Genomic DNA, 24,220 nt, shown 5'->3' on the forward strand with positions numbered 1-24,220 from the left:
TAGTCCTATCAGGTACTACTCCGCAGAATATTTGTTTACTGAGAGTTCTGAAGCCAGTACAAATAATACCTGGTCTACCAGAATGCACTGGGCGAATTCTGCATAGCTAAACAGCCTAGGCTAAGCATCACTGGGAGGGTGGGGCTGCATGCAAATATACATCAATATATAGATTTCATTTAAGTGTTTCTGATGCTGAAACCAGAAAAATTACTGTAAACATGGGTATCCTGAGTAATTTACTACATTCTACTTTATGTCACTACAGTGCCTCTTTAAAGCTGTCTCAACAAACATGTTGTGAAGTTACAGAGATATGGAGGCTGTTGCTTTTAGCCCATACTCATAAAATCTAAGGTCAGGGAGCTTGACCTGACTGACAGACATTCTAGACATTCTATAAATAAAATCAGCAATGGCAGCCTCTTTTCTTCTGTAAGTACAGCTTTCCATTAATTGTTAGATAATACTTTATTTACAATACATATTAACCTGTAAGAATCTCATATAACATAATATACCTGTTGCAGTATACTTCGTAAATCCATTAGAAGGTCTGAACCTCTAAACTGGCCCCATAGTTTTTTGTCATCAGTAAGCATGAACAAGTGCAGTTTTGTGAGAAGAGAAAATGTACCCACTCACTGAGCGTTAACTTACCTGGATTTACCTGGACCGCTGCTTCTTCCTCCCAGTACTTCCCGCTTCACAAACTATCAGGAGGATGGAGTGCTGCAGCAAGAGGTGGACATCCGGGTAAGGTAACTAGCACACGTGCCTGAAATAGAGGCGCAAGGAAAAATGGGCAAAGCCAATATAATTGTAAACAATAAATACCATTGTGAACTGGGTGCCAAATGAAATCAAAAAATATTTTGCTGAAACTAAACCTAACCCGACTCTCACACAGAACCCTCCCCCTTCCAAACCTTAAAACCCCTCTTCCTGATGCCTAACCCTAAGGCAGGAAACACACTTCACTTTCAGTTTTCCACACGTGTTTTTCTGCATACTTTTTCTGCACACTAAGTGTGTTTCCATGCAGGAAAACGTGCGCATTTTCTCACAGCAGCTGATGTAATTGATACAGAAAACTGCCAAAATGTGCAGAATCAGGATGCAGAATGTCAGTTTTTTTTCTGCGTGCGAACAACACAGTAAGTGTGTACTAGCACATTGATTAACATGAGTTCTCAGTTTTTCTGCAGAAAACGCGCACGAAAACAGTCAAGTGTGTTCCCTGCCTGAAACCTACTTCTGACACCTAACCCTAGAACCGCCCCTTCCTAACCTTATCATTTTCAAAACAATACATTTCAAAATAATAATTTTCAAAAATGAAAAATTCATAGATACGAAAGACAGAAAATGTCAAACACTATAACGTTCTAATTTTTTTAAATGAAACATTTCGGTTAGATGGGCCCAAAGAATCAGAATCAGAATCAGCTTTATTCGCCAGGTGCAACAGGTGCCGCACCCGGAATTATTTGTGGACACATGGCAGACATGGCCTGCAGATAGCAGATAGCAGTAGTAGCTACATAGGAATACAACAGTACAACAGCAACAATGTAACATTGAGAATAACAATAACAAAGCATAGTGTGGATGAACAGCCCCAATGTGCAAGAGTGGTGTGGTATGATTGTAACGTGCGGAACAGTGTGGACTACAGGCAAGCACGCTCTCATTCGTTGAGTAGGAGGACTGCCTGGGGGAAGAAGGTGTTTCTGTGCCTGGTGGTTTTGGTGGGGATGGTCCTGTAGCGGCGGCCTGAGGGCAGGGGGTCGAAGAAGCGACTGCCAGGGTGGAATTGGTCGCCAATAATCCGGTTGGCCCTGGACCTCATTCTGGATGTGTGGAGGAGGTCCAGGGGAGGCAGAGGTGACCCTATGATCTTCTCAGCGGCGCTGATTACCCTCTGAAGTTTGTGCTTGTCTTTTGTATTTGCCCCCGAGTACCAGACAATGATGGAGGAGCAGAGGACAGACTCAATGGTGGCCGTGTAGACGCTAGTCATTAGCTCCCGTGGCATTCCAAACTTCCTCAGCTGCCTCAGGAAGAACAGTCTCTGTTGGGCTTTTTTTTGAGTTACGGAGGTGTTCACATCCCACCTTAAGTTATCAGTGATGGTGGTGCCAAGGAACTGTGCACTGTGTACTCTGGAGACCTCAGTGCCATCAATGTAGACTGGATGGGGAGATGGGGCCTTCCTTCTGAAGTCCACAATCAATTTCCCCAATGTGCAAGAGTGGTGTGGTATGATTGTAACGTGCGGAACAGTGTGGACTACAGGCAAGCACGCTCTCATTCGTTGAGTAGGAGGACTGCCTGGGGGAAGAAGGTGTTTCTGTGCCTGGTGGTTTTGGTGGGGATGGTCCTGTAGCGGCGGCCTGAGGGCAGGGGGTCGAAGAAGCGACTGCCAGGGTGGGATTGGTCGCCAATAATCCGGTTGGCCCTGGACCTCATTCTGGATGTGTGGAGGAGGTCCAGGGGAGGCAGAGGTGACCCTATGATCTTCTCAGCGGCGCTGATTACCCTCTGAAGTTTGTGCTTGTCTTTTGTATTTGCCCCCGAGTACCAGACAATGATGGAGGAGCAGAGGACAGACTCAATGGTGGCCGTGTAGACGCTAGTCATTAGCTCCCGTGGCATTCCAAACTTCCTCAGCTGCCTCAGGAAGAACAGTCTCTGTTGGGCTTTTTTTTGAGTTACGGAGGTGTTCACATCCCACCTTAAGTTTTCACTGATGGTGGTGCCAAGGAACCGTGCACTGTGTACTCTGGAGACCTCAGTGCCATCAATGTAGACTGGATGGGGAGATGGGGCCTTCCTTCTGAAGTCCACAATCAATTCCATGGTTTTTGCTGCGTTTAGTACCAGTTTGTTGTCCGTGCACCACCTGAGGATCCGCTCAATCTCGCTACGATATACAAACTCCCCATCTTCTCCAATGAGACCTAGGATGGTGGTATCATCCGCAAACTTGATGACCTTGACAGAGTCAGCGGATGATGTACAGCTGTTTGTGTACAGGGAAAAATGAATTGGGGACAGCATACAACCTTGCGGGGCCCCCGTGTTGGTAGTTCTGACTCCAGAGGAGCAGCCGCCGATTCTCACTAGTTGTGTCCTGTTGGTGAGGAAGTCCTTGATCCAGGTGCAGAGAGAGAGGTCCACACCAAGTCGTGCCAGGTTGTCATGCAGAATGTTTGGGCAGATGGTGTTAAAAGCGGAACTGAAGTCCAGGAGCAGGATCCTGGCATAGGTGTTGGATTTGTCCAGATGAGCCATGATGTGTGCTAGACTGATATTAGTGGCATCCTCCACGGATCGGTTGGCCCTGTAAGCGAATTGCAGGGGGTCCATTAGGGTGGCTGTGTGTCCCTTCAGGTAGGTGAGAACCAGTCTTTCGAAGGTCTTCATGATGATTGGAGTTAGAGCAACAGGTCTGTAGTTATTTAGATCAGTGGCTCCTGGTTTCTTGGGGACTGGGATGATGTCTGATTTTTTGAAGCAGGAGGGAACCTTGCCTAGCGTCAGGGATTTGCTGAAGATGGAGGTGAGGATTGGGGCTAGCTGGCTTGCACATGTTTTTAGGCAGGTTGGAGATATTCCGTCCGGGCCTGAAGCTTTCCTGGTGTTGAGCTTCCGGAGATGTCGTAGGACGTCAGCCTCCTGGACTATCCTCAGTGCCAAGGGGACACTAGCAGCGTGGGAAGATGAGGTGGGAGGAGAATCCCTTGGTGAAGAGGTGAGTGCTAGGTCCACCAGTTGGGTGGGTTGCTGCTCAAACCTGCAATAGAATTTGTTGAGCTCTTCAGCTAGCGCAAAGCTAGGAAGTATGTGTTGAGGCGGGGGCTTGAAGTTAGTGGCTGCTCTGAGGCCTTTCCAGACGTCCCGTAGGTTATTGGACTGAAGGTTCAGACTCAGCTTGTTGGAGTAGACTTTCTTTGCCACCTTCAGCTCTCGGTTCAAGGTGTTCCTGGCCACCCTGAACTCCTCTGGGGTTCCGGATTTGTGTGCTTCCTCTTCGTTTGGGAAGATTTTGACGGTCTTCGTTGGGATGCATGTCTCCTCACAGAAGCTGATATAAGCGGTGATGTTCTCTGTCCATTCGTCTAGGCAGGGAGCGTTCAGGGCTGACCAGTCCGTGCTGTCGAAGCAGGCTTGAAGTTGTCCCTTAGCCTCCTCTGTCCACTTCTTAACAGACCTGACAATCGGCTTTGAGGTTTCAAGGTGCCTCCTGTAAGTGGGGATCAGGTGGGAAAGCCTGCTGTTTATCAGGTTCCCAAATTTCTGCTTTAAGCGCCCAATAGCTGATGTATGCATTATCGCCTATGGCCAAATCGCCCAAATTTCCTGCTTACAACTAGCACTACTGTGGCCCCCTTCTCAGAAATGAACCTGTACAGTTTCGCTTCTCACAAAGCTGTGCTTACTCATCCCTTCTCAATCAGTCGGATTCAGTCCACTGCTTACAGCACTGTCTTGAAAAATGGATCTGGATTTTGTGGTCACTAGAGGGCACATAAAAAATGGAGAGATTGTTTCAACATTATACTTACTGTGGAAATACTTTTCAGTGCCTTACAGTTTCCATATCGTTTTTGAGAAAAGAGGGAAACTGGATCACCTGGATTGCCTTCTATTTAGAAGTGTGTACTACTACAGTTTTTTCTAAAATTTTGACAATACCCTTGAGGATAGTGTAGATTTAGCACATCTTCACATTCTTGAGGCCTGAGACCTGGTACCCCCTGGCAGTGCTTTGCAACAGATCGCCAAGTACCTGCGATTTCTGAAGTTGCAGAAGTCCATAATTTTTACTGTGATTCAAAGATATGCCTGCGCAGCCACTGATGCAATCGGTCCTAAAACGCTGTAAGCAGCATTTTGTGATTGCTCCATGATCACAATGCTGTGAGTGGAACCAGCTCCATAGGTATACTGGTATAGTGCTTTGCAGATCGCTGACAAATGGCGAGCCCTGCAAAATCTCTGTGTGGTAGGCTAAATTACTTTGAGGCTATGTTCACAGTGGGACAATAAAACAGTGCACTATAAAGATATATAATGCAGAACAGTGCACTACAATGGAAAGTCTATGCGACATTCACAGTGCATAGGTTGTGTTGAGGTACAACGTGCTGCGTTAGGCAAAAGTACTGCATGCAGTGCGTTGCACATATCTTAGCAGTGTGTTAGAATGTTTGCATATGCGCAGAAATGCCTTCTATGACTTCCCTGGTTTCAAACGCCCATGAGCCATTAAGATCGCAAATAAATTCAAAATTGCCAAATCGTACAAAAAACGTTGCACTTTTCGTCTGCATAGCACATACACAGTCATGTTCACAATATTAAAAGTGTTAAAATACAATGGCCTTGATTCATTAAACTGCGCAGCTTAATTTGAAGGAACGCTCATTAATAAGAAGAGCGCTCGCTATGCACACTTTACATAGCAGTGCTTGCTGCTACAGTAGGAGCATGCCTTCCTTAGTTACGTGCGTTGCTTAGTGCTTAGATAGCAACGTGCGTAACTTTAGATGTGGGAGGTCTTGTGATACTTCACTAGTGGCTGGTACTATGTTCATTACATAGTTACTATAACTATGTTAATGAACATAATACCGGCCACTAGTGAATTATCGCAGTTGCGATTACTTCATAAGACCACGTGCGTTTAGGTTTGCTATGTAGGCAATGCTCGTAACTAAGCGAGCGCTGCTATGTAAAGCGTGCATAGCGAGCGCTCTTCTTGTTAATGAGCGCAGCTTAATGAATCAAGGTCAAAATGCCTTAAATCCTCTGCAACTAATTTATAAACAAGTATAAGCACCGTAGAAGCCTGATATGCTGTTATGTAGCACATTAAAGGGAACCTTAACTGAGAGGGACATGGATGTTTCCTTTTAAACAATACCAGTTGCTTGTCAGCTGATATCTTTGGTGGCAATAGTGGCTGAATCACACACCTGAAACAAGCATGCAGCTAATCCAGTCTGACTTCAGTCAGAGCACTTGATCTGCAGCCCTCAAACCTGAATGAACTACAGATGTTTTGTAAAGAGGAATGGTTCAAAATACCTTCAACCAGAATCCAGACTCTCATTGGAACCTACAGGAAGTGTTAAGAGGCTGTAATTTCTGCAAAAGGAGGATCTACTAAATATTGATTTCATTTATTTTTTTGTGGTGCCCAAATGTATCCACTTGCCTAATTTTATTTAAACAAGTATTGCACACTCAGTGTTGGACTGGGAGCTGGAAAAGCAGAGGAAATCCACTTGTAGGCCAAGCAGCAGTAATCATGTGTTGCTGCTCATAGCCAGAGCAGGGACAAGGTCCTCCAGCACCCAAGGCTGAGACACCAAAGTGCGCCCCTCCATCCCTCCCACCCCAGCCGTCAGACACTGATTGCTATTACTAAGAGGTTCCCCAGGGCCCCCAACACCTTAATCTCTCGTTATCTGTCTTGCAGTCACTGCCATGTATCCCCTTTTCTTATTTCTTTCTGCTTCATACACAATTAGGAATGACAGCTGAATGAATTGAGCGCCCCCTCCTACACTGCGCCCTGAGGCTGGAGCCTCTCCAGCCTATGCCTCGGCCCGGCCCTGCTCATAGCACAGACTTGCTGCAGGTTTCTATTGGGAGTGATAACACAGAGTAACTGCTGCTTGGCCAGCAGGATGATTTCTTCAGTTTTTCCACCTCCCAGCCCGACACTGTGCACACTTTCTGTAAATCCAATAAACTTCATTTCACTTCTCAAATATCACTGTGTGCGTCTCCTATATGATATATTTAACAGACATTTTGTATCGTAACAACCAACGATTTATACAGGAAAATCATGACGATTAACAAGGTTGCCAAAACTTTTGCATCCCACTGTACATTGCTAACACGCAGTTCAACTTTTCAGTACTGTTGCGATGGTACTGCAATGTGCACAATTGGGAAGGACCTTAACTATAAAAGAGGCATACCTTCCATTGTCTTCAAACCTTGTACCGAATTCAAGTCCTTAATTCCAATATCTTGACATCAGGCAATTCAGCTGTATAATAGCTGATCATCAGCACCCATAACATCCTATTTGCACTAAAGGTGCACAAATAGGACATCTATTCACATCCATATTACAGGAAGTGGTTAATAATCCCTTGCAGCCAATAAATCACTTGATCCCTGGCATCATATATTTAAACAACAAAATAGATAAAGATGCTTGTATTCCCATTGATCAAATAATACCAATCACAAACTACAATGCATAATTCTTTAATGTTCTTAAAGCATTATAAAAAATGCAGAAATGAACCCCCACATTGACATCTCCCTCCCATGTGCACATTAAAAAGACCTATCTGTTTCTCTCTCTGCCAACCGACAGTTGAATGCTCATTGCACTAATCGGGCATCCCCCATAGTGCTGTTGCTGATCCTTCGCATGTTGTAAATATCATAAGGTCATGAAACTTCCTAATATATCAAAAAGGATGGTTCACAGTTCAAAAAACAGGCCCATCGGGGATCATAATGACTAAAGCCACCTCCATTCATCTTCACCAGTGCAGACAGTGTAAAGTATCATGTTAGTGCGTGCCTATCTGTCGTACCCAATTACAGTCCACCAAAAGTTTAACCAGACAAGACAACCAACAAATCATATAAAGGCCCAAATGCAGCCCAAGAATTGTTGTAAATGCTGTTGAAAAAGACATGAAAGATTTATGATTGGGAAGACCTCACCCGGTCAATCGTCCACCATGTATGGTGCAAGGCAAGTGTCCATCCAGTTGGAAGCAAGGAGACCAGATTCAGCGGAGGTATGCATTAGGAGCAATGCTGTCCATGTTATAGAGTGACAGGTGAGCCAGACCAGCAGATGCCCAGATCTCCTCATTTTCTCTTTGGTGGATTATCCATCTGGAGGCACAGCCACCCATCTTGGTCCCTCAGCGGTCTGTCCTTCGACATCTAGTGCCGACCCTCTCCATATATATGGAGTTGACATAAATACTAGGAAACAGGTTGTGACAAAAGGTTCCTAGAGAGTAGTGGCACATTTAACAACAAGCACTGCATCCTGTATGCAGGTCATTACTTTGCACTTATACTGGTGCTCAGGACTAAGGCTATCAGGACTCAGATGGAGATGGATTTATTTTGCACCGACGCATTTTCTGAAGAGCTTTACAGGCTTGCAATCTAATTTCCTGATAGCATTTTAGGGCTAAAATTTAGGCTGGTTCACATGGACACTTGCTGGGTGGTAAAGAATGAAACTCAATGCAGATAGTGGAGGTAATGGCATTTATAGAAAATATCTGGTGTTAATGATATGGCCAGTACCCATATAGGTGACTCCAGGACCAGTCCTAGAGGTTAGGCAGAAGTGACACAGCAGTGTGAGGGAATTTCTTAGCATGGGGGGTAATGGAATAGTCTAGGGCACTATTTCCCAATTTACTGCAGTATGTATCATTTATGAAAGCTTATGTTTACAAGCCTAGTATAAGTAGCATTTTCTCAAGTACCTCTTCACAAACATTTAATCATAGAACGCCCTAATTGTCAATTGCTTTTCAAACATTTCCTTAAGAACTCACTTATTTAAAAACTACTTCATTTATGGTTATATATGATTTAGCATTATTAAAAAATCACAACTATAATGAGAGCATGAAAGAGACACCCCATTGGATCCTTCATGAATGCTGTGGTTGCACTGATAGCACCAATCAGTAGAACATATTCAATCATCCTGCACCAGATCAGTAAAAATACAACACAAAAATAAAAAATGTATATATTAAAAATGTATTAAAGTCTTCGCAACATAAATACTGCGATGTGAAGTACTGGCAAAAATAGGAAGGAAAAAAAACTAAGGAGTGGTACTCACAAAATAAGGTTGCAACAAGGGCAACCAACCATAACAAGTAGGTAGAGATTATAAACCCGTCTCCACTTGGGTGTCCCCAGACATTCCCGGTTTGTTCACTCTCAAGAAAATCACAGGTTACCGGCTGCAGGCTGTACCAAGGTATCTCAACAGGAGGGAAAAAAACAAAAGTGGGTAAGAGGCACCCAAAATCTATAAAAATTACTGTAATTAAAAACAACTCAAATATAAAGGGAAGAGGTGCCTTACCTCAAAAAATGACACCCCGTTAAAGACAAAAAGTTTGATAAACACTGGCAACGCATTTCTGTGCGCCTCTACCCACTTCCTCAGGAAAATAGCTGTGCCAAGTTAACACAAAGGCAAGTTCCGAACACCCCAGGGCTCGCTTTGTGTTTACTTGGCATTGCTATTGGCCTGAGGAAGTGGGTAGAGGGCCACAAAACTCATTGCCAGTGTTTATTAAACAACCAATCGAAAGGATCACGACACACGTGGTGATAGGGAGCGTCAGTGCTGGACCCTTGTAGCAGGAATGTCAATGAAGTCAAAGAAGGGTCAGCACACAGGCTATCTTCAAGAACAGTGCAAGTGCATTGTCCTATCACACACGTTAAAGACATCTGACCATTACAGCTAACGATCGTTTCAGGGCCAATCCAATGCCCTTTGTTAAGCACAGGGTAGACAAAAACGTGCCAGTGTTTGTTAAACTTTTTGCCTTTAACCTAGTGTCATCTTTTGAGGTAAGCCAATTCTTCCCTTTATATTTTGTTTTTTTTTTACAGGAATAGACTGCTGTTTCAGACAACCATGTGTCCTTTCTCAAGCCGGAATTCACAATTTAGTAGGATTATCTCTACATATACAGCATGGCCCTGCATAATATACAGTAAGCATGGCTCCCACAATATATAGGCATCGTGGCCCCCAGAAATACAGCATAGCCCTCATAATTTGTTGAATTGTGCTGTCTAGGGTCGACACAACCAAGTAGGGAAATGACTTATACAGTACAGTTCCGGTTAGCTGAAACATTGTCTCAATCAACTGGCATGCCTGGCGGTGGAGAATGGGGACGTTCCCATCAAAGTTTGCAGAGAACAGCCCTCCCTCAACTACAATATTAGCTCTCTATTGGTCCTGTGCTCATAATAATCATGTCTATAGATACTTTGAATAGTGGTAAACATTAACAAACTGTTCCCCATCCCTTTCTTGCACCCCTGACACTGTAGTTGCCATTGGCAGGGTTTAGTGCGCCGTACCAATTGTTATGTATAGAGTGCTTTGGGGGCCCCATTGTAAAACTTGCATAAGGGCCCATAGCTCCTTAGCTACGCCACTGGCAGTGTCTCAGAAGACCTGTGCACACGTTACAAGTGTGAACAAAGCCTTCCACTGCAATGTTTCACTGTAGATTTTTCTTAGTACAATTCTTTTTGACTGTCATGCTAAATATATGCTGTGAGGATAATGTATGCAGCAGTGAATGAGGAGCCACTGCAATGCTCTCAGCAGAACTCTACAGGTAGCTGCAGAACGAACAAGGGGCTGAAGCAGTGTGATCACTTCTAGAAGTTGTGCTTATCCATTGCGTGAAAGCATTCATTGAGAGCTGCGTGCCCTTTAAACAGCTATTTTTAGGGCTGCTCGGTGCACTCCGTGGCCCTGACATGTGAGCACATGCACAAGTAAGCAGCAGTAAAGCGCTGTGACCGCATGGTGTCGCTGTTGAGCGCCGGCTCTAGCGGCGTCTCTCTCATTGTCATCATGCCCTACTAACGGGGGGAGGAGATACTAGTACACATGACCAGTAGCCTGATAATGCACATACACAGCGCTGCTGCTTCTAAGCTACGCGAACCGCTGCTTTCTTCTACGCAATATTTCCAGCTCTGATTTTTCTTATTGGCTCTCTGTTTCTCTTTCTGTTGGTGTTGTTGCTATTCTCCCCAGTCTGGTGATGGAATATCTGTCAGCAGATTGTGTCGCGCCTCCTCCTCCTGGCTGCAGATCAGTGCTGTGTGGGAGGGCAGGGATGGTCCTGATCTTTTGCATTTCTTGCTAGACATCCACATGCGGACCATTATCCTTGTGCAGGTTGTCACCAGCCGCCTGGGGTTTGCTGTGCATTGTGCTGCTAGGCTTCCTGCTGCATCAGATGTGTGTGTGTCCTCCAGCATCCCAGAGGTACCATGGTGAAATTACCAGCACTCACCCCTTACTGGCCTCTCATCCGCTTCTTGGTTCCATTGGGGATCACAAATATAGCCATCGACTTCGGGGAGCAGGTAAGCCACAAGGGACTGCTGAACAATATATACATATATATATAGATAGATAGATAGATAGATAGATAGATAGATAGATAGATAGATAGATAGACGCACCTTATGTGTTGTGTGTATATGCAAGAACACAGATACTGAACAATAAGTAGCAAAGAAGCATTATGTATTGTGTGTATATACAAGGACACATATGTAGAAGAACAGTGTAAGGTGTCTCATAAGGCATCTTCCCCAAGTCTAATGGGTAAGTGATGCATCTGGGTGCTTTGAGGATGTAAAGTGACTGATATCCCCAGCGCACGTTATCTAAACCAAAATCTATCTATCATCTATCTCCTATACGCACGCACGCACACACGCACACACACACACACACACACGTGTGTATATATATATATATATATATATATATATATATATATATATATATATATATTCTCTATATATATAAACCTATTCTATTATAATCCTATTCTACCATCCCTTCCCGCCTCTATAATTTTAATATTTGTAGGCATTTGCCTTTTGGACTATATGATCATGTGTATATCTGACTCCATACGAGAATGCAAATATTTTTATTTACTTGCACCTTTCCACTTGGATGAACTTTGCTCTGTTTGCTCTAGCATGGATCAGAGGCCATTCATCCTAGATAAAACATGTTCAAGGGAGTAATAAATGACACTTTTCTCTAGTGATGCTTCTAGGTTGTAGTTTTGTACAGGTCAATATTTTTCTAGTGGTGCTGAAGCTGGTTTAGTCAATGCAAGCATGGAATCCCCACTGTAACATTCATTACGTCATTGGTTTACCTGTTTTATTATTCATTATAGTTTTAGTGTGATCCCCTGAGTGCTTGCAGTCCGTGATGGATGGAGGGCAGCTAGGATAGAAAGGGGGCTCATGTTTACATTATGAATGCTTTCGATGAGCCTAGTAAGGCACAGTCAGCCTGAACATAGAATATCATTTGTTTGGTATATAAAATCTGCTCCAGTGTCTCATATTATATGCAGCAATTTCTACTATACATTTTTTTCACAGACATAGAGCTCATTGCTTTTCTGTTAAAAGTATGTTTATTCCATTCTGAAATAGTTAACTGTCTTTGGCATTTGCCTTGTGGCCTTGTTCCTTATCACATAAATTCCCAAACTTTACAAGCCCCAGTGTAATCTCCCCTGCACAGTAATTAAATGTACAGCACTCTGTACTGACTGGTTATGCAAGTCAGGAGGATATTAACTGCCTTACCTTAAAGAGGAACTCCAGCCTAAACAAACAACATAGGAAATCCCATCATGCTCTGCACAGCATCAGGGAAAAAAAGCCCGGGCTTTTTTTCTTTGATGGGTGGAGCTTAGCTAAAAATGATGCTTTCGTAAGAAAAACAAAGTTCTGGTACTGTGAAACTGTTAAAGCAACACCAAGCCTTTTCAGTTCTGCTGAGTAGATTTTTAGTCCGGAGGTTCACTTTAATGCCCAACAAACCAACAAATTATCAAAGCAATTATATTGATTAGTGAAAATTATCAGTATTACATTTAGAACTGCACTTCTCAAGTTTGTTGCACCCTCATCTGTGTAGGCTTGAAGTAAACTTGTATTGAAAAAAATAAAAAATATATACAGTACTTACCTCAATAGAGGGAAGACTCACACAATCTATAGACTTCCTGAATCATCCTCAAGCTCACTGGTCCTCCGCAGGGTCCCTCTGCTGAACAGGGTCCCTCTTGTTGAATATGCTTTTGTGGACACCCTCCTGACGGTGTACAAGCATGGAAGCACAAAGACCATCGTGTAGAAAGGAAAAAGCTGTGTATGAGGGGCTTAATGCTACTGCACAGAGCAGGTCTTGGGCAGCAGCGGTGGGCTTGATAAAAACATGGGAAGCCTCTGGAGCATCTAGAGGCTTACTACTACTTAGGTGAGTATCTTTTTTTGTTTTTTGTTTTATAACAGGTTTGCTTTAAAGAGAACCCGAGGTGGGTTTGAAGAATATTATCTGCATACAGAGGCTGGATCTGCCTATACAGCCCAGCCTCTGTTGCTATCCCAAACCCCCCTAAGGTCCCCCTGCACTCTGCAATCCCTCATAAATTACAGCCATGCTGCTGACAAACAGCTTGTCAGAGCTGGCTGTGTTTATCTCTATAGTGTCAGTCTGCTGCTCTCCCCGCCTCCTGCAGAACTCCAGTCCCCGCCTGCATCCCTTCCCTCCCTGCTGATTGGAGGGAAGGGACGGGGGCAGGGACCGGAGCTATGCAGGAGGCGGGGGAGCAGCTGAGACTGACACTACAGATGTAAACACAGCCTCACAGCACGGCTGTGATTTATGAGGGATTGCAGAGTGCAGGGGTACCCTAGTGGGGTTTGGGATAGCAACAGAGGCTGGGCTGTATAGGCAGATCCAGCCTCTGTATGCAGATAACATTCTTTAAACACACCTCGGGTTCTTTTTAAAGTGTGTTGAAAACGTATATATCTATTGCTCAAGAGCTAGTTACTAGTATAACAGATTTCTACCAATATTTGCTTTTAATAGATACATTTATAAGGTACTTGTGTCTCACCTGTTTCCACTCCCAGCGCCTGTGTACCGGAAGTTGCCAAGTTATAGGAAACTCCTCCCTGCCTCCTCCCTTGTAGAGAGATGTTGCTGTGGCAACTGCTGACAGGTCATTCAAAAATGGACCCGATACTGCTGACAGGACTGACGGTGTAATCACACCAGTGGAAAGATGCACAGTTCAGGTCTATTTCCATATGATGCCTCAGCCATTGTACCGTGTCTCCACAAGGGAGAAGGCGAAAAGAAGTGAGCAGGGCCAGTTTAAGGGGCCCCGGGCAAGCAGAAGCGGTGGGCCCCCTATTCCTCACCCCATAGTTTCACTCTCTCCCCCCCCCCCCCCCCGCACATAAACAGTATCCCACTGCACACAGTTGAACGCAGGCGTGCTGCACACACACACAGATATATAAACACACACAAATGCACACACACCAGACTCACACAGATACACACCGGATGCGCACACATTGATAGACACAGACATACACACACACACCAGCAAAAAAAACAACTTGTGATTTGATGTGCCTGACTGCTTCCCTCCTTTCCTCCTGAGGCAAATGTTCCCTACCCTGCTTATTCTTATCCATGTAATTTTCCTCTCCTGTCCTCTCTCTCCCTCCCATGAATCATTCAAGCAACGGCAGTCACTCACTATCTCTCCCGTTGGCATCGCTGGGGTCTACAGTGTCGGCATTCTCCTGTGTAGTAAGGTCACAGGTCTTCACATGATGATGTCATCAAGGGGGTTCCTTAAAGATAAAGATACAGGAGAATGCCGACACTATAGACCCCAGCACTGCCAACGGGAGAGATAGTGAGTGACTGCTGCTGCTTGAATGATTCATGGGAGGCAGGGAGAGAGAGGACAGGAGGGGAGCACAGCGCAGCATCTATCTCTTGCCAGCGGGACATTCAGGAGGAGGGGGGCCTCGTGGAGCAGCAGGGAAAGAACAGTTGCCAGGGTCTGGCAGTGCAGGGGTCCCTGCAGAGGTCGGGACCCTGGGGCAATTGCCCCCTTTGCCTTAATGGCAGCGCCGGCCCTGGGAGTGAGCTATAAGAAGAACAGAGCTTCCTGTAACTCTTCGCCTTCCGGTATACAGGCACTGGACATGGACACAGGTAATGTATAATTGTATTTTTTTTTAAATGTTGGGTGAAAATTATGTTACAGCAACTACTCTTGTACCTTGCATTAGGTACCAGAATTTTCAGTTTGCTGTTCCAACCCACTTTAATGCAAATCTGTGTCACAAATTTGCTTAGTTAAAGCAAACCTGAGACGAAGGAGGTTTCCGGTTTTATACCTACCTGGGGCTTCCTCCAGCCCCCTTGAGGCCGCTTGGTCCCTCGCCCTCTCCCCACGCAGAACGCTCCTAGGCAGTGGGAGAACACGTGGCCAGGGTGCGTATGCTTGGCTTGGCAAAGCGTCACTCAGCCAGGGTACTGGGTCATACAGCGGGACACAGGAGTGTCCCGGTGAGACAGCGAGGGACTGAGTGGCCTCAAGGGGACTGGAGGAAGCCCCAGGTAAGTATAAAACCTGAGACCTCTTTGGTCTCAGGTACACTTTAACTACTTCACTACTAAGGGTTTTTTTCCCCTCCTATACCAGAGCAATTGTCACCTTTCAGTGCTCCTTCCATTCATTCACCTATAACATCATTACTACTTATCACATCAAAAATTCCACAAAGCTGGCACCACCGAATGAAGTAAAAACAGCTCTTTATTCAAACGTCATTAAAATGACATTCATGAAACATGAAGGGAAGAACGACCTCACCATAGATCATCAAAAGCAAAAATAAAATTAAACTTCAGGAAAAAATAACAACCCCTGACGGCATCGCCAATAGTTTACAAAGACAGAAACATAGGCCAACAGGATCAAGGCCAACGCTACTGAAGGATCAAAAGCTAGTACAAAGTTAAATACAAAAACTTGTTTGCGGTTCAATTTACCTCGCCAATCAAGGGGAACACTATCAATCACTTGGATGTCGGGTCACAAGACTGCCATCCGTAACAAGGATTCTACCCAGACAGTATCCAGTCATTTCACAGAAGCACGACATAACATCTCACAAATGAGAGTCCAAGTGATTGATAGTGTTCCCCTTGATTGGCGAGGTAAATTGAACCGCAAACAAGAATTGGCACGTAGAGAAGCTTGGTGGATTAAACGCCTGGGGGTTATGGGTCGAGGGGGTTTGAATCGAGATTATGATTTGAGTTTTTGTATTTAACTTTGTACTAGCTTTTGATCCTTCAGTAGCGTTGGCCTTGATCCTGTTGGCCTATGTTTCTGTCTTTGTAAACTATTGGCGATGCCGTCAGGGGTTGTTATTTTATCCTGATGTTTAATTTTATTTTTATTTTTGCTTTTGATGATCTATGGTGAGGCCGTTCTTCCCTCCCCCCCCCATCTCCCTTCCCCCCCCTCTCCCCTTCCCTTCCTCTCCCGCCCCCTCCTCCCCTTCCCTTTTCCTTGCTTTTGTGCTCTCCACAATGTGTGCCGGCTGTTTCCTTTACGATGTGGCCTTTTCATGGCTTTTCATTCATGAGTTGACTCATGCTTTCTTTGTGAGGCTTTAGGATATTTTTAGCCGGACACACTGAGGAGAGGCCTATGACATGATTTTGGTAAATTTACGCATCCGGTGACGCATGCGTAAATTTTTACGCGTACGGCACGAGTTGACGTCATTTTTGCGTACCGGAAGTTTTTATGCGTATTTTTGTTCACATGCGTATTCCGTTCACGCGACCTGTGTTCTTATTGGTCTACCATGGATCACATGACTTAGAGCAGTTCCCCATCAGGTCCTCACCCCCTGTTAGGCATTTCCATTGGTTGTTAAGATTTCAAACTCATTGGTTAATTGTGTAACTGACCACTATTTAAAGGAGGTGTGTTTTATGATTAGTGATAGCAGTATGGCTTGACAAAGGACGTCAAGTTCGAAACAGCGGGCTGTCGCCATTGCTACATTTTTGATTACTGACTGAATGTCATTTTAATGACGTTTGAATAAAGAGCTGTTTTTACTTCATTCGGTGGTGCCAGCTTTGTGGAATTTTTGTTATTGGGTCACTAGGTACTGTGACCATGAGCTAAGGCACACAGAGGTCTTTTTGCATGGGTGCTTCTCCATTTTTGTGAATTGTACTTATCACATCAAAATGATCTATATCTTACGTGGGTTTTGACATCCCCGGGCTGGCATGCCACTCCCCCGTGCCTTCCTCCCGGTTTGCCGCTTGTCTTTGCTTACCGTGACCTTCCTACCAAGATCCACAGCACCACTTTGCGCAGCACCACTTTGCCGGTGGGAGTGGAAAGACGAGTTTAGCTTTTGGTGTTATCTGGCGGTCACGTGAGTTACATGGAGGGTTCTCCGCTCACAACAGCTTACAACTAGTGATTATGCTGGTGAGGTTTGACAAAGCTATAGCTGTCAGTAATGGCTCCGTATGGTATTAATACCAGAGGTGTGTTAGTATAACACACGGGGGAATACAGTGGACATGGCTATTTGCATCATTACCTGGGTGGATGTCACATTTTATGATATATAAAGGATTGGCCCGAAGACCATTCATGCATAATGCATGTCCTGTAACAAGAAGCCCACACCATTCAGTGACTTACTATAGTTGGTTTTATGGTTTTATGGGTGAGATTTTTTATATGCTGTTTCAAAAGAGTTTCTTGTACTGAGCAATTTAATAATAAATAGTTTGTTTTTGGCGTTGAGCTCCCTTAGAATATGTTTTGTGGCTTCCAATAATTAATAAGATGAGATGAGCATCTATATACACTTATGTTTAGGTTTACATCCCGTTATCTTTATTTTTTGTGTGAAACGTTCTATCTTGTTTTTTTTGGCACCAGTTAGGCTTTCTTTGGGTGGTACATTTTGCTAATATTTATTTTATTCTGATTTTATTCTGAATGAATTTTGATGGGAAAAATAAGAAAAAAAATGGAAAAAAAAGTAATTATTTATCAGTTTTCGGCCATTGTAGTTTTAGAATAATACATGCTAAAGTAATTAAAACTCACACAGTTTATTTTGCCATTTGTCCTGGTTATTGCAAGGTTTAAAATATTTTATTTGGAAAAAAAGGTGCATTTTTTCAGTTTTGCATCCATCACTAATTACAAGCCCATATTTTCAAAATTAACAGTAATATACCCTCTTGACATACATTTTAGAAAGTTCAGTCCATAAGGTAACTATTTATGGATTTTATGCAAAAGTTGTATTTGAGTAATTATGGGAGAGTGTGGGAGGTAAGGGTAATTTTAAATGTTAGTGTGGGTCTTTTTATTAAAATAAATCTATCTAGGTATAATTTTATTGTTTGGCCACAAGATGTCCTCGCACATTATTTCCTGTTAATACGCGAACAGGAAGTAATGCATGGGCGTGTTATTTCCTTAGTTACAATGACCGCAGGCATCTCGTTGATGCTGGTGATCATTGACACGGGGACTTAGATCAATGAATGGGAACTGCGTTCCAATTCATCGATCACTCCACTAACGGGCAGCGATGAGAACACACGCGGGAGCGAGCGCAGAAGCGAGCAGTGACCATCCGCCGCAATAGACTATTATCTGCGTCCCTGAGCAGGAATGGAAGTCCTGCAGGACGTAGATAATCCGCCTAAAACCACAGACGTGGTTAAATAGCTGCATTTACAAATATAATGAATGATAATTAGATTCTTTTTTTCTGCTGTCTTTCTTTTTATGGCCTGTAGGCTTTATAATTTATGTTTAAAGGGAACCTGATGTGAGAGGTATAGTATATGGAGGCTGACATATGTATTTTTCTTTAAACAATAACAGTTGCCTGGCAGTCCTGATTTACACACCTGAAACAAGTAGGTGGCTAATCTTGACTAGAGATGCGGCGAACGGTTCGCCAGGCGAACATCTCTGGGGGGGTTTACTACTTCCGGGGCGCTCGGACCCGGAGTAGTACGCCTGCGCTGCCCGGTAGAGCGTGTCCTAGATCGCGCTCCTGTTGCCGGGTACTCTCTGCGCATGAGCGTGACGTCGTTCATGACGTTCGGGAACCGTTCGCCACATCTCTATTCTCTAATCTTGACACCAGCCTCGTTTCTATGGGCGTGCGACACGTGCCATCGCCCGGGGCGCTATATTTTGCGTCAGGAGGGGGGCGTTGGGGCCGGGGGAACAGACAACTCACCTTCTCCAGCCGTTCCCCCGCAGCTTCAATGTCTTTCCTCTCCCGGCGTCCGTCGCCTGGTAACAGCGCCCCCTGTGATGACGTATCGCGTGTCATCACAGGGAGCGCTGTTACTGAGACAGATGCCGGGGAAGGAAGGACATTGAAGCAGCACGGGTTCGGCGGAAGGAGGTGAGTTGTAACTATTATGTCAGCTCCCCCAGCCTGCCACACAACTGCGGGCACCTACCTAACTGACCTAAACTGCTGGCACCTACCTAACTGACCTAAACTGCGGGCACCTACCTAACTAACCTAAACTGCGGGAACCTACCTAACTGACCTAATCTGTGGGCACCTACCGAACTAACCTAAACTACGGGCACCTACCTAACTGACCTAAACTGCGGGAACCTACCTAACTAACCTAAACTGCGGGCACCTACCTAACTGACCTAAACTGCGGGAACCTACCTAACTAACCTAAACTGCGGGCACCTACCTAACTGACCTAAACTGCTGGAACCCACCTAACTGACCTAAACTGCGGGAACCTACCTAACTAACCTAAACTGCGGGAACCAACCTAACTAACCTAAACTGCGGGCACCTACCTAACTGACCTAAACTGCTGGAACCTACCTAACTGACCTAAACTGCGGGAACCTACCTAACCTAAACTGCTGGAACCTACCTAACTGACCTAAACTGCGGGAACCTACCTAACTAACCTAAACTGCGGGAACCTACCTAACTAACCTGAACTGCGGGAACCTACCTAACTAACCTATATTGCGGGATCCTGCCTATCTAACCATACTGCGGGAACCTACCTAACTGACCTAAACTGCGGGAACCTACCTAACTAACCTAAACTGCAGGCACCTACCTAACTGACCTAAACTGCTGGAACCTACCTAACTGACCTAAACTGCGGGAACCTACCTAACTAACCTAAACTGCGGGAACCTACCTAACTAATCTAAACTGCGGGAACCTACCTAACTGACCTAAACTGCGGGAACCTACCTAACTAACCTATACTGCGGCAACCTACCTAACTAACCTATACTGCGGGAACCTACCTAACTAACCTATACTGCGGGAACCTACCTATCTAACCTATACTGTGGGAAATCTACCTAACTAACCTATACTGTGGGAACCTACCTATCTAACCTATACTGCAGGAACCTACCTATTTAACCTAAACTGCAGGAACCTACCAATCTAACCCATACTGGGGGAACCTACCTATCTAACCCATACTGGGGGAACCTACCTATCTAACCTATACTGCGGGAACCTACCTATCTAACCTATACTGCGGGCACCTACCTATCTTACCCATACTAAGGGCAACTATATGGGCTACCCTATACTGGAGGCACCTACGTAGCTAACCTATACTGGGGGCAACTACCTATCTAACCTATAATGGGGACAACTATACAGGCTACCCTATACTGCAGGCACCTACATATCTAACCTATACTGGGGTCAACTACCTATCTAACCTATAATGGGGACAACTATACAGGCTACCCTATACTGGAGGCACCTACGTAGCTAACCTATACTGCGGGCACCTATGCCTGGCTCCATGGGGGGGGGGGGGGGCGATTTTTACACCCTCGCTCTGGGTGAAATTTAGCCTAGAAACTGCCCTGCTTGACACATTTTTTGTCAGAAACACCTGATCTGCATGCTTGTTCAGGTTCCATGGCTAAAAGTATTGTAGGCAAAGGACTAGCAGGACTGCCAGGCAACTGGTATTGTTTAAAAGGAAATAAACATGTCAGCCTCCATATCTCTCCTACTTCAAGTTCTCTTTAACTCTCTCTGATGGGCTCATCAGGTAATGGATGGCTCTGAAGGCGGAAACCCACAGTGTTTTACCACCCTCAGAAACTGCCACTATGTTATCCAAGGGGGCGGCACAGTTAAAAGAACATGTCATGCAGCATCTGGTTTGTGGTAACCACCTCCTCTGAGTATGTGTGAATGGGCCAGGATCATGTTTGAGAGCAACTAAATACCTGTTTTAGTATCCTTTAAACCGCTTACAGATGGCATGAAAACACCTGTGGTTGCCAGGCCAAACCATCTGTAAATTATTGGGTTCACTGTGAGAGGCCTGTCGGATGTCTACACTTTGCCAGTTGACAGGTTTACTGTATAGGTACTTGTCAGGTGATCTTTACATTCTCTCAGCCAGGCCAGAGTGAAATGTGAACACATTTTCTGACCCAGAATTATGCCTGAAGCTGCAGTGACAAAGTGATTAAATGCACAATCTGCTCAGCAAATGCTGTGACCTCCAATGCATATGGCACGTGAGGCATTATCAGGATATTTACTAATCAGTGGTGGTGCTCAGTTACTTATGTATATTATTTAATATTATGTTACTGGATGCACTAACTACGGTATATACCATTTATAGTGAATTCACCTGTATAATAGGAGTTATATGTTCCAAAAGGAATTCCCAATACCAACATGGCAAAATACAATGACTTCAACTTGCGGTTTCTCTCATATATTGGAACATATAAGAATATTGTTCATGTAATATACTATACATGACTTCTTCAGTCAGGCATGAAGGAGTATGCACAGTGCAATAAGACCATACATCAAATCAAGATTCCTTCTTTCTCTTTTCTGTCATCAGCAGACTGAAATCTGATTGGTTGCTATGGGCTCAGTACTTCAAAGATTTATATTCTTCTGCATACATTTAAAAGCACCACACGCAATTTTGGCCGCTATATAAACCGAAAACCAAATTGGTTGAAAAGAAGCAGGAAATAGTGGTAGTAGAATATCTGTTTAGAATTTACAGATATATTACTACTTCATTCATGTAGTGAAATATCGGTAATTGTTGCCAATATTTCACTATGACTTGATGTCTACGTACTCTAAACACAGACCCCCCCCCCCCCCCCCTAAACACCCTTCCCCCCCCCTTCCCGGTGGTTCCTAACCTTAACCTTCTCCCTGGTGGTGCCTAACCTTTTTTTTAAATGCATTTATTGATAACGTACAACAAACTACAAAAACAACGCCATGGATGGGTAATATCAGAACTGTATACAAAGAAGAAAAAAGCCATCCATGTAGCATGAAGTAATCAGATTGCATACAACAAATCCGTGAGAAATAAGCAAGTTTATTGGGGACATATCCATTTAAAAACAATTAAAATATAGCAAGGGATACAGGTCTGACGTGGAGTGTCTCCAGCCTGCCTGAAAACCTAACCTGCTGTCGGCAACTTGCTCCCACCCTCTTCGCCATCTTTTCACTGGAGGAAGGCAAGGTCCCCACATGCTTTAAGAGGTCCACCATCATACCTGTCCCTAAGAAACAAGGGGTCTCTGATCTCAACAACTTTAGACCCGTTGCCCTGACGTCCGTAATCATGAAAACCCTGGAGCGTGCAGTCCTAGCCTACCTCAAGCTCTCCACCTCACCCGCCCTAGACCCCTACCAGTTTGCATACAGGGCAAACAGGTCCACGGATGATGCGATCAATAGATGCTTGGAGCTCACAGACGACCACCTGGACAGACCAGACACGTACGTTAGAATACTTCTCCTGGACCTCAGTTCAGCCTTCAATACCATCTGCCCACGCATTCTCCAACGGGACCTTGCTGCACTTGGAGTCCACCCAAGCCTTCTACTATGGATAACAGACTTTCTCACCAACAGGTCCCAAGTCGTCAGACTGGGCGATATCCACTCACAAGCAGCGATCACGAACACAGGTGCTCCCCAAGGCTGCGTCCTGTCACCACTGCTGTTCTCCCTCTACACTAACAACTGCAGATCAGAGGCCGATTCTGTAAAGGTCATCAGGTTCGCCGACGACACCAACATCATTGGCCTTGTCACCAAGGACAATATCCGGGAGTACTGCCAACAGGTGGAGAGTATTTGCAAATGGAGCAAGGAAAACAGGCTGGTGCTTAACACCGCAAAAACCATGGAGCTTATCATTGACTTCAGGAAGTCTGCTCCCCCGCCTCTTATTTACATTGACGGCACCGAGGTAGCCAGGGTGCCATGCGTCCGGCTTCTGGGTACTATGATCTCCAGTGATCTCAGCTGGAAGCCCAACACCACTGCCACCCAACAGAAAGCCCAGCAGAGACTCTTCTTCCTCCGCCAGCTGAGAAATTTTGGCATGACTAAAGAAATCCTGACCAACTTCTACACCTCCACCATTGAGTCAATCCTCTGCTCCTCCATCTTGGTCTGGTATGCTGGGGCCACCGCCAGTGACAAGGACAAACTGCAGAGGGTCATCAGGTCAGCGAAGAGGATCGTTGGCTGCCCCCTCCCCTCTCTTGACCTGCTATACAACAACAGACTGAAATCCAGGGCTCTGAGGATTGCAAATGATCCCTCTCACCCAGGCCACCACTACTTCAGCCTGCTGCCGTTGGGCCGGAGGCTTCGGGCCATCTCCACAAAGACCACGAGACATCGGAACTCTTTCTTCCCCTCGGCGGTCAGCCTCCTAAACTCCCTACACATACTTCCATCAATGCAAGCCCCGGCGAGCTGCGGGCAGTATAGTGCAATGCAATGTACAGAGAAATGCATAGTGGAACGCAACAAAATATAATGCTATCTTGTGCCTACGGCTCGCTGCTATCTATGTTTTTGTTTTAGTTTTTTTTACTCTATCTATGTCTCTATCCTCTCTCTGAGCCTGTATTGTGCCAAAAACAATTCCGGGCATGACCCAGTCATGCTTGGCGAAATAAAGTTTTTCTGATTCTGATTCTGAAGTTACTTCCATTGCCCAATATACAAAATATTATACTAACAACTGTGTCTAACCAGGACCAATGAACTAAAATTAACTAGAAACATAGCCATGTCACTCTCACCCTCTATTCTTTTTCAGAATGACATCATTACATATCATCCTCAGTCCCTAATAGTCTTTTTGGTGCCTAACCTTAACCTTCTTCCTGGTGGTGCCTAGACCTTAACCTTCTCCCTGGTGGTGCCTAACCTTAACCTTCTCCCTGGTGGTGCCTAAACCTTAAGCTTCTACCTGGTGGTGCCTAAACCTTAAGCTTCTACCTGGTGGTGTCTAACCTTAACCTTCTCCCTGGTGGTGCCTAACCTTAACCTCCTCCCTGGTGGTACCTAACCTTAACCCTCCCGGTGGGCAACTAACCTGAACCCCCACCGT

The 24,220-nt window shown here is 44.9% G+C and overlaps 1 protein-coding gene across 1 annotated transcript in view; it reads left to right on the forward strand.

Moving 5' to 3' along the window:
• The first annotated feature begins 10,730 nt into the window (after positions 1 to 10,730).
• Positions 10,731 to 24,220, forward strand: part of ANKH (ANKH inorganic pyrophosphate transport regulator) — a 183,427-nt gene continuing 169,937 nt past the window's right edge. Inside the window, exon 1 of the mRNA XM_068234590.1 lies at positions 10,731 to 11,217. Coding sequence (XP_068090691.1) covers positions 11,122 to 11,217 — 96 coding nt within the window. The 5' untranslated portion in view covers positions 10,731 to 11,121. The remainder of the gene's footprint in view (positions 11,218 to 24,220) is intronic.

The sequence above is a fragment of the Hyperolius riggenbachi genome, chromosome 5, assembly GCF_040937935.1.
Source record: "Hyperolius riggenbachi isolate aHypRig1 chromosome 5, aHypRig1.pri, whole genome shotgun sequence".
Classification (NCBI taxonomy): Eukaryota; Metazoa; Chordata; class Amphibia; order Anura; family Hyperoliidae; genus Hyperolius; species Hyperolius riggenbachi.